At 34.6% G+C, this 15,537-nt stretch overlaps 1 protein-coding gene across 2 annotated transcripts in view; it reads left to right on the top strand.

The window, feature by feature from the left end:
* The window catches only part of LRRC2 (leucine rich repeat containing 2), a 738,808-nt gene that overhangs the window by 678,515 nt on the left and 44,756 nt on the right, over positions 1 to 15,537 (top strand). For both annotated transcript variants that reach the window (XM_053702403.1, XM_053702404.1), the window contains exon 6: positions 4,037 to 4,182. In XM_053702403.1, the coding sequence (XP_053558378.1) occupies positions 4,037 to 4,182 (146 nt within the window). The remainder of the gene's footprint in view (positions 1 to 4,036; positions 4,183 to 15,537) is intronic.

Raw genomic sequence — 15,537 nt, 5'->3', positions numbered from 1 at the left:
AAGAAGTCTGCATCCTTCAAGAAAAACATGATTTTCATGCAGGACAATGCTCCATCACACGCGTCCAAGTACTCCACAGCGTGGCTTGCAAGAAAGGGTATAAAAGAAGAAAATCTAATGACATGGCCTCCTTGTTCACCTGATCTGAACCCCATTGAGAACCTGTGGTCCATCATCAAATGTGAGATTTACAAGGAGGGAAAACAGTACACCTCTCTGAACAGTGTCTGGGAGGCTGTGGTTGCTGCTGCACGCAATGTTGATGGTGAACAGATCAAAACACTGACAGAATCCATGGATGGCAGGCTTTTGAGTGTCCTTGCAAAGAAAGGTGGCTATATTGGTCACTGATTTGTTTTTGTTTTGTTTTTGAATGTCAGAAATGTATATTTGTGAATGTTGAGATGTTATATTGGTTTCACTGGTAAAAATAAATAATTGAAATGGGTATATATTAGTTTTTTGTTAAGTTGCCTAATAATTATGCACAGTAATAGTCACCTGCACACACAGATATCCCCCTAAAATAGCTATAACTAAAAACAAACTAAAAACTACTTCCAAAACTATTCAGCTTTGATATTAATGAGTTTTTTGGGTTCATTGAGAACATGGTTGTTGTTCAATAATAAAATTAATCCTCAAAAATACAACTTGCCTAATAATTCTGCACTCCCTGTATATATATACTTAATTCAAATATAGACCAGCAATCTCTAAAACAATAGGCAATTATCCAGGGTGCTCCTGAACATTTGTATCTACACTTCAAAAATAGTCAGGCACTCTCCGGTGTTAAATCCAAAGTTTTCCTTTTATTGTAACGTTGCGGGGTATTTAGCCCCTTCCTCAGACAGAAAAATACATATACAAAACACATCAAACTTACCCTCCTATGTACCCCACCAAGTGCAAATGAACACAGGTGTGTCGGATCGGCGTCCCATTAGCAAATGGCCAATTACGGCAACACACCTGGATCAGAACAAAAAAGCAAATGAGAAATGTACAAGTCTAATTGTACTCATAGGAAGCATACAAGCTGTAAGTGATTATTCAATCAATCTCATATTAGCGGCTGGCAAACAATTAGAAGTTATTCAGAGATAGATGTAGTTAACTGCAAATGTCAATGATGATATAGAACACCTGCGCTTTACACATACAGTATTGTTATATGCAGGGGCAAAAAACGTAACGTGGGTGGTCACCCCTGTACAGTACAGTGTCACATAGTATATGATTAGGCTCATAATATTGTATAGGCGGCAAACCACAATATACCAACAGTTAAACCAACAATAAACAATAACAACCCAAATACAGTAAATAGTAACTCAATGTCAGTGCACAAATATTGATACCTACACATGTTTGGCTCAATGTCTTTATCACAATATAGTATGAATTTGTGAGTTAAACTGATTTAACACATTATTGACTATTGGTAACTAATACTGCCATATGGGAACACGTATATGCGGGTATAAGGTGACCAGTTTGTTATTCTTGTGACTCTGCAGTGATCTCTATCACAAAAACAGTAGCTTTTCACTGGGGACACATATAAGCAATTATGCATCTATGTGCTCGGGTTGCCTGATACTTTGATATGGTTGCCTCTTCAGGTTAAACACATAGATAAAGACATTGAGCCAAACATGTGTAGGTATCTATTTGCGCACAGACGTTGAGTATTACCTCCCACTATTATTGTATGTGTCAACTGAACCCGGATAAATGTACATGGGCCATCAATTTATCACACATATGACCTTTTAGGTTGGCCTCGTTTAGTATTTACTGTATTTGGGTTCTTATTGTTTATTGTTGGTTTAACTGTTGGTATATTGTGGTTTGCCGCCTATATAATATTATGAGCCTAATCATATACTATGTGCCACTGTACTGTACAGGGGTGACCACTCACGTTATGTTTTTTGCCCCTGCATATAACAATACTGTATGTGTAAAGCGCAGGTGTTCTATATCATCATTGACATTTGCAGTTAACTACATCTATCTCTGAATGACTTCTACTTGTTTGCCAGCCGATAATTTGAGAGTGATTGAATAATCACTTAAAGCTTTTATGCTTCCTATGAGTACAATTAGACTTGTGCATTTCTCATTCGCTTTTTTGTTCTGATCCAAGTGTGTTGCCGTAATTGGCCATTTGCTAATGGGATGCCAATCCGACACACCTGTGTTCATTTGCACTTGGTGGGGAATATAGGAGGATAAGTTTGATGTGTTTTGTTTATATATTTTTCTGTTTGAGGAAGGGGCTAAATACCCCGAAACATTACAATAAAAGGAAAACTTTGGATTTAACACCGGAGAGTGCCTGAATAATTTTGAAGTATATATATATTGTTTTCTTCAATCTTTTGAAACTAGCTTTTCTGCTGTGGAAAATATAGTATACTATCTTCAAAATAAAAAATAAAATTGAAAAGATAAAAGTGCAGAAATGTCTCCAGTATAAAAGCATTAAGAAACAAGTAAACTTATTTTAAAGTAAATAACAAAATAACAGGACACAAGTATAGTGTAGGTAGGCAAAAAGTCAAATTAAACCAGTGCTATAGTAAATATATAATAAAGATTATAAAAAAGGAGAAAAAAACTACTAAAAAAAATAGCACTCTTGCCTTAAACCTCAATTGAAAAAAACGATAAATGACTATGACCATCCATACAGGTGGAGTAAAATATCAACACATAAGTAACTAGTGTCAAAATAATTACTTTATTGCACTATAAGATAAGTAGTGCATGTAAACCATACATACAATTAAATATATATAGCAGTGAACAAAACAATATAATTATATAATATATTGTTTAATCCCAAGAGAAACAAAAAAGTGTTCAAAGGAAATATACCACACTGGATTGTTGTTTCCTGAGTACTGTGTTGTTTAATCCCAAGAGAAACAAAAACGTATTTTGTTAAAGTCCCCTGATCCAGTTTGGTACTGGATTTGAACAAAGACAATTGTAATCCTGGTGTCGTTCCGCTTACGATTAAGCACTGCTCAATGCTCACAATCCGTTAAGCAAGGAGAGAGAGAGGCTGAAAAGTAAGCTCTGCTACTTACGCTAAAAAGCTAGCAGTGTATAGCCGCCAGACTGAACACTGCTCAGCTGTTCAGTCTGGCGGTTATACACTGCTAGCTTTTCATCGTAAGCGGAACGACACCAGGATTACAATTGTCTTCAAGTCCAGTACCTAAAACAACAATCCAGTGTGGTATATTTCCTTTGAACATTTTGTCTGAGACACTTATTACTTTATTCAGAGTTCTATTTGTTTATTATTTATATTGTTTATTATAATGTATTAATATTGTTTTGTTCACTGCTATATATATTTCATTGTATGTAGGTTTACACGCACTACTAATCTTATAGTGCAATAACGTAATTATTTTGACACTAGTTACTTATGTGTTGATGTTTTACTCCACCTGTATGGATGGTCATAGTCATTTATGGCTATCGTTTTTTTCAATTGAGGTTTAAGGCAAGAGTGCTATTTTTCTAGTACTTTTTTCTCCTTTTTTTTATAATTTAAACTTATTTTATACTTAGATACTGCAGTATAACACCCAAGCACAACTGGAAAGTCAGCCAGTTTTATGGAATCACAAGAAAAAAATATTATTTAAAATGGTGTTGGAAGATAGTTGTATGTAGTGTTTTTTTTTCCTTTTTCTTTTTTTTACTTAAAATAGATTTGATTTTAGAAGAAATCAGCAAAAGGTTAACTCAAAACTGTAAAAAACTGAAAAAAATCATCTGACATTTGCCATACAGTATATTGATGAGACTGACGGTCACCTAGTCTATCACTTCACAATGATTTAGTGAAGCTTTAACCGCTTCTTCAAAAATAGTGTTAACAGTTCACAAATAACTTTAAAGGCCATAAACAAACATCCTATATTGTTTTAAAACATAACTCATACTTGCAAGACGACAAGCCTATTGCTTCCATTGTCATGAAAAGGTTCTCTTGTTTCCTTTCCAGCTGAGTAACTTGAAAAAGGTCACTTTTGTAGATGTATCAGCAAACAAATTCTCTTCAATTCCAATTTGTGTCTTACGGATGTCAAGCTTGCAGTGGTTCGATACCAGTGGAAATAATTTAAAGGATCTTCCACAAGATATAGACAGGTAAATTTATTTATATTTTTATACATAAAATAAACTTAAAATATGGATGCCATTTAATGATATTATTAAGTAAAGGATTGAAAGGAGTCATATAAAATTGAAGAATACAATTAGGCCTAGATTACAAGTGGAGCACATAACTATTAGTGCTATTGCCTGTTAAAATCACTAATACATTATCAATGACGAGTTTTGTATCATGTCCAAACTTATTTTTATATTTTAAGTTATTGTCCATCATCTCCATGTCATATAGCGGGGTGCGAGGGGATGCGCTAAATCCATGAAATTCATGTTAGATATTGCTTAAGCACTAAGTCAATAGAGCCCTGGCCTGATGGAGCACAAATTGTAGTTCTGTGCAATTAATAATAATGGTTTATTACGGGTCTCAAAAAGCTCTTCATTTTACAGCAGTGTTTTGAATTTTGTTCAAGTGCAATAAACATGCAAGTGGTGCTCCCTGCACTATCCGTTAAAAGTATAGGGTGTGCTAATAAAGTTTCAGCCACGTTAAGATGCGCTAACAATATCACTCCACTTGTAATCTAGGCCTTAATTTTTTTATTTTTTTATTTATTTATAGTGACATGCAATATTTAACTATTTGCTAATATTTTCTGATGTAAGAACTTACCTTTGGATTAACCAAAAAAAAGTCTATATATATATATATATATATATATATCGGTTTGCTGATGACACTATACATGATATTACAATATACATCATAAATGACATCATTCTGGATACCATAAATGTAATAATATAACTTATTAGTCATCACATAACATATGGTCACATCAATGTCATTCCTAGGGGCTGATCTATGAAGATGCAGGAGGACATGATTCACTGTAGCGGATCATGTCTGCCCTACATTAACAAATGCAGACAGAATACGCTGTCAGCATTTATCATTGCACAAGCATTTCTAGTGAAATGCTTGGGTAATGCCGGCCTCGCTAGCAGGGGGCGTCAATCATCACAATTGGATACAATCGGGATGATTGCTGTCCGCCGCCTCAGAGGTGGTGGAAGAGTTAAGGAGCAGCGATCTTAAGACAGCTGTTTCTTAACTTATGTTTCCGGCGAGCGTGAAAACAGCTGCATTCGCAGCTACATAAATTGTCCCCTAAGAGAGTATAAATAAGGGATCGTAAAAAACATATTGCTATACACACACACACATACATAGATACATACGTACACACACACATACATAGATACATATGTACACACACACACACATACATACATAGATACATATTTACACACACACACACATACATAGATACATACGTACACACACACATACATAGATACATATGTACACACACACATACATAGATACATATGTACACACACACACACACACATACATAGATACATATGTACACACACACATACATAGATACATATGTACACACACACACATACATAGATACATATGTACACACACACACATACATAGATACATACGTACACACACATACATACATACATAGATACATATGTACACACACACACACACACACACATACATAGATACATATGTACACACACACACACATACATAGATACATATGTACACACACACACACACACATACATAGATACATATGTACACACACTCACACACACACATAGATACATATGTACACACACACACACATACATAGATACATATGTACACACACACACATACATAGATACATATGTACACACTCACACACACATACATAGATACATATGTACACACACACACACACACACATACATAGATACATATGTACACACACACACACATACATAGATACATATGTACACACACACACACACACATACATAGATACATATGTACACACACACACACACACACATACATAGATACATATGTACACACTCACATACACACACATACATAGATACATATGTACACACACACACACATACATAGATACATATGTACACACACACACACATACATAGATACATATGTACACACACACACACACACACACATACATAGATACATATGTACACACACACACATACATAGATACATATGTACACACACACACACACACACACATACATAGATACATATGTACACACACACACACATACATAGATACATACGTACACACACACACATACATAGATACATACGTACACACACACACATACATAGATACATATGTACACACACACACATACATAGATACATATGTACACACACACAAGACCAGACCAGACCAAGATCTGCGGCTGCAACCATCACAATTCTCTGCTGCCAAATGCTGCATTTTAGCATATCATAATTTATACTTTTAAACCTTTATATCTTAGCAATAAAAAAAAATTTCAACAAATAAAAAATCACCTACTAAAAAATGAAAATCAATAACATTTACCTACATTCAGAAAGTGTTGAAAGTGGCAGCGCTGTGTCACCTTCAGGGAACCAAGCTGCCCACATCCTCCGAGTAAACCTAGTTGCTTTCACCTCCAAAATAAAAGGACTCACAATAGTGTAGCAAATTTCAGACAATGTGGTAGGCGCACAAACTGGTTATACTCACGAGATTGCAGTTAATATAAGCCTTTTATTAAAATCATCACAAAGGTGTCTTCAGGTGCAGCTTCACGTTTTATTTAAAATACAGCTCAATGCGTTTTGGCTAACCTAGCAATATTCACAAACAAATTTATAGTCTCAAAACCCTGCCTGCCTTCTTCAAGACACACCGATCCACAGGTGTGCTAAATTCACCTTACATCAGGGCTGTATCCAATTCCTATCTTTTTCTGTCAGGAAGTGTACAAATAAGCCAATGAAATTCAGTATGCCAGATGCCTTAAATAAATTTATATGGTTACACTTCCCCACATAAAAAGCTTCCATTCTGAGATCAACAGACCTATAGGGGCATATTTATCAAGCTCCGTATGGAGCTTGATGCCCCGTGTTTCTGGTGAGCCTTCAGGCTCGCCGGTAACAAAAGGTTTGAAGCAGTGGTCTAAAGACCGCTGCTCCATAACTTATGCGAATACGATTGGGTTGATTGACACCCCCCGCTAGCTGCCAATTGGCCATGAATCTGCATGGGGCAGCATTGCACAAGTAGTTCACAAGAAATGCTGGTGCAATGATGAATGCCGACAGCGTATGCTCCATAACCTGTCCGCCTGCTCTGAGGCTGCGGACAGAAATCGCCAGAAATCAACCCGATCGAATATGATTGGGTTGATTGACACCCCCTGCTAGTGGTCGATTGGCCACAAATCTGCAGGGGTCGGCATTGCACCAGCAGTTCACAAGAATTGCTGGTGTAATGATAAATGCTGAGAGCGTATGCTATTTCTACACTTCCTGACAGAAAAAGATAGGAATTAGATACAGCCCTGATGTAAGCTGAATTCAGCACACCTGTGGATCGGTGTGTCTTGAAGAAGGCAGGCAGGGATTTGAGACTATGGCCTCTATTTATCATAGGTCTTGCGGACCTGATCCAACAGTGCGGATCAGGTCTGCAAGACCTCGCTAAATGCGGAGAGCAATACGCTCTCTGCATTTAACATTGCACCAGCAGCTCACAAGAGTAACTGGAGAATAAGTAACTGGAGAATTGTATGATAATTTTGTGAATAATAAACTAACATGAATAAGCCAATAGGACTCTCCAGTCCACAACATTGTTTGGACTCTTCACATTTAACAAATTTATGATAAGTGACGAGCAATATTTCAGTTTTATTAAAGACTTTTGGCATATCGCTTTTATAAAAGAGACTTTATAACATAACACCAAAGCGCTATAACTGCAGTATCTGTGATACACAATGATTTGCCATAACTGAGAACGCATAGTTAACCTGCATATATTAAAGGTGGATATTAATATTATTGTATACATATATGACCGGTCATACATAAAGTTGTTAGATATAAAGTATATGTTGGATCTGTGGTTATAACCAACTTTTTATTCTTATTTATAATATTTTATCATAATGTGTAGCACACAAAATAAATATTTATTTTTATAGTACACATTTCTGATTATGTTTTATTCCAGTGCTGTATAAACCTGTATCCCCTTAATATAATAGGAGCCACTTAATACTTATTATCTATCAGTTCCTTTTCTATATTCTTTGGTTTGAAGAGATTTATGCTCCTAAACCTTAAATACCAATATAAGAAATGAGAGTCTTTGATTGTATATACATATTGGTATAATTTTAAAACAATTTTAAATAGTCATTGGTCTGAGAAATACTCATCAGTCTGGAAGAGATCATATAGCCCTTAGCTTTGTAGTGCACACATACATTCTATCTTGTGTAACTCTTTGCTTTTTGACGTGTGCTTTGGGTCATTGTCCTGCTGTAAGACCCATGACCTTTGACGGAGACCCAACTTTCTGACACTAGACCCTACATTGCACTACAGAATTCTTTGGTAGTCTTCAGATTTCATAATGCCATGCACACAGTCAAGACATCCAGTGCCTAAAACAGCAAAGCAACCCCAAAACATCAGTGAACCTCCACTATGTTTGACTGTAGGGACTGTTTTCTTTTTCTGAAAACAGTAGAATGATGGGCTTTACCAAAAAGCTGTACATTTGTTTCGTCTGTCCGCAGCACATTCTCCCAAAAGGATTTTGGCTTCCTCAGGTAAGTTTTTGCAAACTCCAATCTGGCTTTTTCATGTTTCTGTGTCAGCAGTTGGGTCCTCTTGGGTCTCCTACCATAGCGTCCCTTTTCTTTTAGATGGTGACGTATAATGCAAGCTGACAGATTTGTACCCTGGGCCTGATAGTCAGCTTTATTTTTTTCTGGAAGTTGATTGAGGTTCTTTATCCACCATTCAACAATCCTCTGTTGCAATTGATCAATTTTTCCCTTTCGTCCACATCCAGGGAGATTAGTTACAGTGCCATAGGCTGTTAACTTCTTGACAATGTTGCGCACAGTGGACACAGGAACATAAAGATCTCTGGAGATGGACTTGTAACCTTGAGATTGTCCATGCTTTTCCACAATTTTTGTTCTCAAATCCTCAGACAATTCTGTGCTGCTCTTTCTCTTCTCCATGCTCAGTGTGGCACACAGAGACACACAACACAAAGGTTGAATCAATTTTTCACCATTTTAACTGGTTGCCGGTGTGATTTCTAATTCTATATTGTCAGCACCTGTTGTTTGATACAGGTGAGTTTAATTACAAATTACAGGAGCATCACAAACTTGGAATGCAATTATTTCTTATTATTTTTAAAGGGTGCCAATAATTTTGTCCAGTCCATTTTTGGAGTTTTGTGTGGAATGTATCAGATTTGGTGGGGTTTTTTTCCGTTTTTTTTGTGTCATACTGCTTAAACATTTGTGATTGCAACAATTTTCTTGGTGAAGTGATGAATTAACTGCAGTGGTGCGAGGGTTGCCACCTCAGCCTTTGAGTTACATATGCTGCAGGGTGTGCAGTGAGAAACATGTATTGTGTTACTGGACAGCATTATTTCTATGCACTATTTATATTCCTCCCTGCACTCCATGTGTGTGTGTGCATTTATGTATTTCCATATATATATTATATGTATATGTATATATATATATATATATATATATATATATATATATATATATATACAGTGCTTTTTTTGTGGTGGTACCGAGTACCCCCACATCTGTCAACTGATAACATGTAATGTTAGTAATCATCACGTAAATACTCTTGTTTTCACAAGAGGGGGCTGCAAAATACATCAAACATTGTAAATAATTGTGTCCCTTTACTGTTCTCAGTTGTCCCTTTGCTTTTCTAAGCAGTACACAATTGGTATTGGAGTCCTTTACTGTAAAGTAGTTGAAATCATGTAAAATCATATCTATGCAATATATAATATGTTCTAAATATTTATAAATAGATATTCCTCTATATCTATCGATCTAACGCTCTCTCTCTCTCTCTTTATATATATATATATATATATATATATATATATATATATATATATATATATATAAAAATATATAAAAAAAAAAAATATATATATATATATATATATATATACATATATATGGGTATATTTACCAAATTAGTATGATATATATATATATATATATATATATATATATATATATATATATATATATATATATATATATATATATATATATATATATATAAATAAATAGAACATATTCTTCTATGCAAAGAACAATGGAATGTGAAATATTAATATATTGATATCTTAGTGCACTTGAGAAAATGTCTTGGGTTTGCATGCGAGTAGGGAACACGTTATTGCAGTCACAATATTCCAACTTTGTCTTTTTGAGAGACGAACACAAAAAATGACTTCTAGTGGAGTTAGCCCATGAGCGGGAGTAATAAATAGTTGTAATCTACCCCCTTTATGACCAGTATATATCAGTGTAACACATATAATTTTGTGATAAATATGTACATTTTGAACCAAAAAATAAATAAATACACATAACTTTTAAAAGAACAGTAAATACAGTAGATTTGCATAATCAACTCATTCTGAACAAATTAGCAGATTTGTTTTCTGACAAATTTCTGAGTTATGTCTATGTCCACTCCTCCTGTACCATGTGACAGCCATCAGCCAATCACAAATGCATATACGTATATTCTGTGAATTCTTGCACATGCTCAGTAGTAGCTGGGGACTCAGAAATTGTAAATATAAAAAGACTTCACATTTTGTTAATGGATGTAAATCGGAAAGTGTGCATTAAAGTTTAATTTTGACTTAAGTTTCCCTTTAAGTGCAGTAACTTTCTGTGTTCTGAACCTCCTCAATAAATTACTGCTCTAAAATAATTATCGTAAATGATTAACATTAACATTAAATTAGCAGTCAGTCTCTTGGTCAAATCAATCATCTTCAATACTAATAAATTTAGATACTTTCCCTATTATTATTGAAGTTCTGAATACTTTTCAGAAAATCCATGCATTGATTCAGTCTCTTTATCAAGCACATTTACATATTCCATGTTTTGAGAATGACATCCAAATCGTCAGCAACAATTTTAGCTCAAGAATAAAAGGTCATTGTACCACAATTATGCTTTTACTTATAAATCTTGCTATAATTATTATAATTATAATGCCTTGAAGGGAATTATTAACAGAGGTTAAGGAGCTGTAATCTTATCTGAATCAAATTAGTAATTATTTTGTCTTTATTTTGAATGCTTATTTTATGACCAAAGAACAGAAAAAAAAAATACATTTCTTAGAGCAGGTTTTCACCGTGTTCGGAAAATGAAATGATGTGTCAAAATGTGAGTTCATTTTACGTGACCAAACAAATTAATCCTAAACTATGAACATATATAAATATGCATCAATTACAAATTAAACTGAATTTTTTTTCACTACAATTTAAATAGCTTTTGTCTAAATTTTTGTATATATTACACTTCTGTTAGTTAAAATAGGTGTATTGTGAATTTTGAGCAAATTTCACCTGTGTACAGCTGGCAGTGAAAATATCTTGTTTAAAATGCTTACATTATTTCCCAAGAATTGTGAGATAGCTTCAGACATACACTGGGAACTCCCCTGTTCTGCTCAGGGAAGTGCTATATCCTTCCCACTTTCAGAAACTGTCAATTTTAGTTTACAATGGAGAAAATACAAAGTGCAATGAAATTTGTAAAAGATAGACAGACAAATGCAAAGTATGATCCTAATTTGTTAAAGTAACACAGGAACTTTTGAAACATAAACAAAATTTGTAAAATAACTGCTGGATCTAAATCTAAATGTATTAAAATATAAAAGAGAAAGTGCAAAGTTTAAATCCAATCTGAAGTATAACATAAGATAAAATACAAAGTGTAAGTGTAGCAAAACTATTATATCATGTAGTGCTATATTGCACTGGACTTGTCTCCAGGGCAATATAGCACTGGAGATCTCACAGTGTGGGAGAGCTCTGCCCTTTTTCTTTTGAGTATTCAGTGAGATTAGTCACTGTAAAGTCTGCAGTACAATTTCTCTCCAAGATGGAGAATTCTTTGATCATCAGGCCAAAAGACTCTCCAGATTTACCAGATCCTTTGTTATTCAATTCAGCTGTCTCAATAAAGTGTATTCATCTCTTTAGTAACTAAGCAGCATGGAATAAAATAAAATTGGTAATAGAGAAACTTAGTGGTCTTGAACAATTACATATGAGTGGAAAGTTACTATATGTATGTAATTAAATATGCATTGAGTATAAACCTGAAAATGTAAGTTCTGTTTTTCAGTAGTTCTTGATATATTTGGGATTTTTTGTTATTGTTTTTTTTTTTTTGTGTATCATCTGGAGTTATCAGAAAAATTAGACAGGCCTACAGATCAAATAACCATTGTTGTTCACACTTGACCTAAATAAAGATATTAAAGGATTGAAATACATATTAAAAAAGGAAACCCATATACTAATCCTGTAAATATTTGGCTTTGATGTTAGCATACTGAAAATATTGTAAGCGCACACAACAATAAGAAATATGAGTTTGTTTGCATGTGTAATAGCATTTTTTCTAAACCATGCAGACATATTTCTTAGACACATCATTTTTGTACTTTTAGCCATAATAGTGTAATCTGTCTTCCTGACATACAGAAATCATACCTTTTCTCTTATCAGTTTCCTTAAGGTTAGCCTTTACAGATTTCTACAACTTGCTGAGTGACTGATTACCGAGATAACAAAATGTTGGCTACATTGCATTAAATAATTTTTTAAACTTTAGATGAATGCTTAGCTATTTTTTTTAATCATACTAACAATTTAAACATTTTAAACAGGAAAGTGAATTTCACCATTTTTGAATATTTTATGAACAAGTTTTGAACATAAATATCTGCAGGAAAGATTTTTTTTCCATATAATTTGTAACAATATTTCCTCAGTCTAAAATGGAGAAAACCAATAATGGGCTAGATTACAAGCAGATTACAAGTGGCGCACTATTTAGCATGCTCACTCTCATGTTAACTTTGCTAGAAGTAAGCTTTTGTGTATGTAGCGCGTGTATTACAAGTTAAAAGTAAAAGGTTTTTGCACAAGTCATGGGGAACACATTTAGGCAAAAACAATCAAATGCTTCCCTTTCTTATCTCTGTCTCTGTACAATACTTAGAATATTTTGTCAGGGGTTTATGGTGTCGTGGGGGAGGCATCAAAATGCACCTTCGCCTGTGTAGACAAAAATCCTTGCACCGGCCATGAGAAGGACCATGCTTAAAAAGCTCAAAAAAATGCTTGACGTTCTAAAACATTAATCGGTAACCTTGTCTCTAGAGGACACCAGACGCCGTATGCTCTTCGAGAAAAAACAAACAAATAAGTAATCTGCTAGACCAATTGCAGATAATCTCTAACCACTGATTGCACCTAAACAGATACAAAGGGTTGTAAATGCAGTGAGCTACTGATGGAAATGAAGCAGGATTCAAGAACAGACACACCTTCTTAAAGGGACAGTCAACTCAAAAAATGTATTGTTTTAAAAAAATAGATAATCCCTTTATTACCCAATCCCCAGTTTTGCACAGAAAACACGTTTATATTAATATACTTTTTACCTCTGTGATTACCTTGTTTCTAAGCATCTTCTGACGGCCCCCTGATCACATGACTTTATCTATTTAAGCTAATTAGTGCTGTGTTGTTAGAATCCACGGGCGTCAGCACAATGTTATCTATATGGCTCACATGAACTAGCTTCCCCTGATGTGAAAAGCAAATACAAAAGCATGTGATCATGGGGCTGTCTTAAGGGACGTAGAAACAGACAGAAATTTAGAGGTTTAAAGGTTATACAGTATGTTATTATAATCATGTTTTTGTGCAAAGCTGGGGAATGGGTAGTAAAGGTGTTATCTATCTTTTTAAACAATAACATTTTTTTGTGTTGCCTGTCTCTTTAAGTTTATTCTGCATGATTCCACCAGCAATAAATACATTAGGATAAAATCTTAAAGTGATGGTAAATTCATCAGTTGTGCAAGACAAATTCCTTTTGCTCTGACCTTAACTAGCACATCGATGTGATTATATAAATAAAAAAACTTTTTTTCACTGTTCGATTCCGTTTTTATTACCCTCTCCGTACAGTCTTATAATCAGCCTCTCTATAATTTTCTCACAGGGGCAGCTTTGATTGACAACGTTTTTAGCCAATCATCAGCTCACCATGCGCCCCATGTGAAATATGAAGTGCACGCTCCCGTCCTCTACACTAACTCTCTGTTACTTAATGCGCATGCACAATTATTACGCTAACTGCGCATTTCTATATGAGAATACTCACTCTCACTCAGCTCCTGGTTTTATCCGATGTAAGTAAACAGTAAATCATTCCTTTCGTAACGATTTACTATTTACTTACATCGGATAAAACCAGGAGCTGAGTGAGAGTGAGTATTCTCATATAGAAATGCGCAGTTAGCGTAATAATTGCGCATGCGCATTAAGTAGCAGAGAGTTAGTGTAGAGGACGGGAGCGTGCACTTCATATTTCACATGGGGCGCATGGTGAGCTGATAATTGGCTAAAAACGTTGTCAATCAAAGCTGCCCCTGTGAGAAAATTATAGAGAGGCTGATTATAAGACTGTACGGAGAGGGTAATAAAAACGGAATCGAACAGTGAAAAAAAGTTTTTTTATTTATATAATCACATCGATGTGCTAGTTAAGGTCAGAGCAAAAGGAATTTGTCTTGCACAACTGATGAATTTACCATCACTTTAATGTTTCCCAGAAAAGAAACCTTATAAGCTGGATATAGTATGGCATAGTAAAAAGACAGTAAATAAGAAGCCTGCACTAAAATAACAATTTGATATGGGACAATTAAGATCTCCTAAACTCTGATTACTGTTAACAGTGCTCCTAGTACCCTATTTAAAAAAAGTAAGGAGCTGCATCCAAATCAAACAGAAAGACAACAATTAACAGTGTACATCTAAGAATGTTAACAAGAGCAAACAAAGGTAATCCTAGTGGATAAGGATCTGCAGGTATAGGTCTTTATGCAAACTGCTTCCAATTTGAGACCAAGTAACCTTATAATATAGTCTAAGTCTAAGATTTCTTAATCCTAAAATAAAATAAAAATCATTTTATTCTTAGCATAAAGAGCTTTGTTCAGCCATGAGTCAAATACAGGGACAACCAATACCATGTCCTTCAGCCCTGGAAACAAAAGATAAAAGCAGCCACTTTAACAGGCTTTTTTTAAAACAAGCAGCCATAGCTGGATTTAAACTTACAACCTCCAGCTTCCACGCTTACTTAGATCATTCT

The sequence above is a fragment of the Bombina bombina genome, chromosome 2 (assembly GCF_027579735.1).
Source record: "Bombina bombina isolate aBomBom1 chromosome 2, aBomBom1.pri, whole genome shotgun sequence".
Classification (NCBI taxonomy): domain Eukaryota; kingdom Metazoa; phylum Chordata; class Amphibia; order Anura; family Bombinatoridae; genus Bombina; species Bombina bombina.
This window is presented reverse-complemented; position numbering and strand designations above follow the sequence as displayed.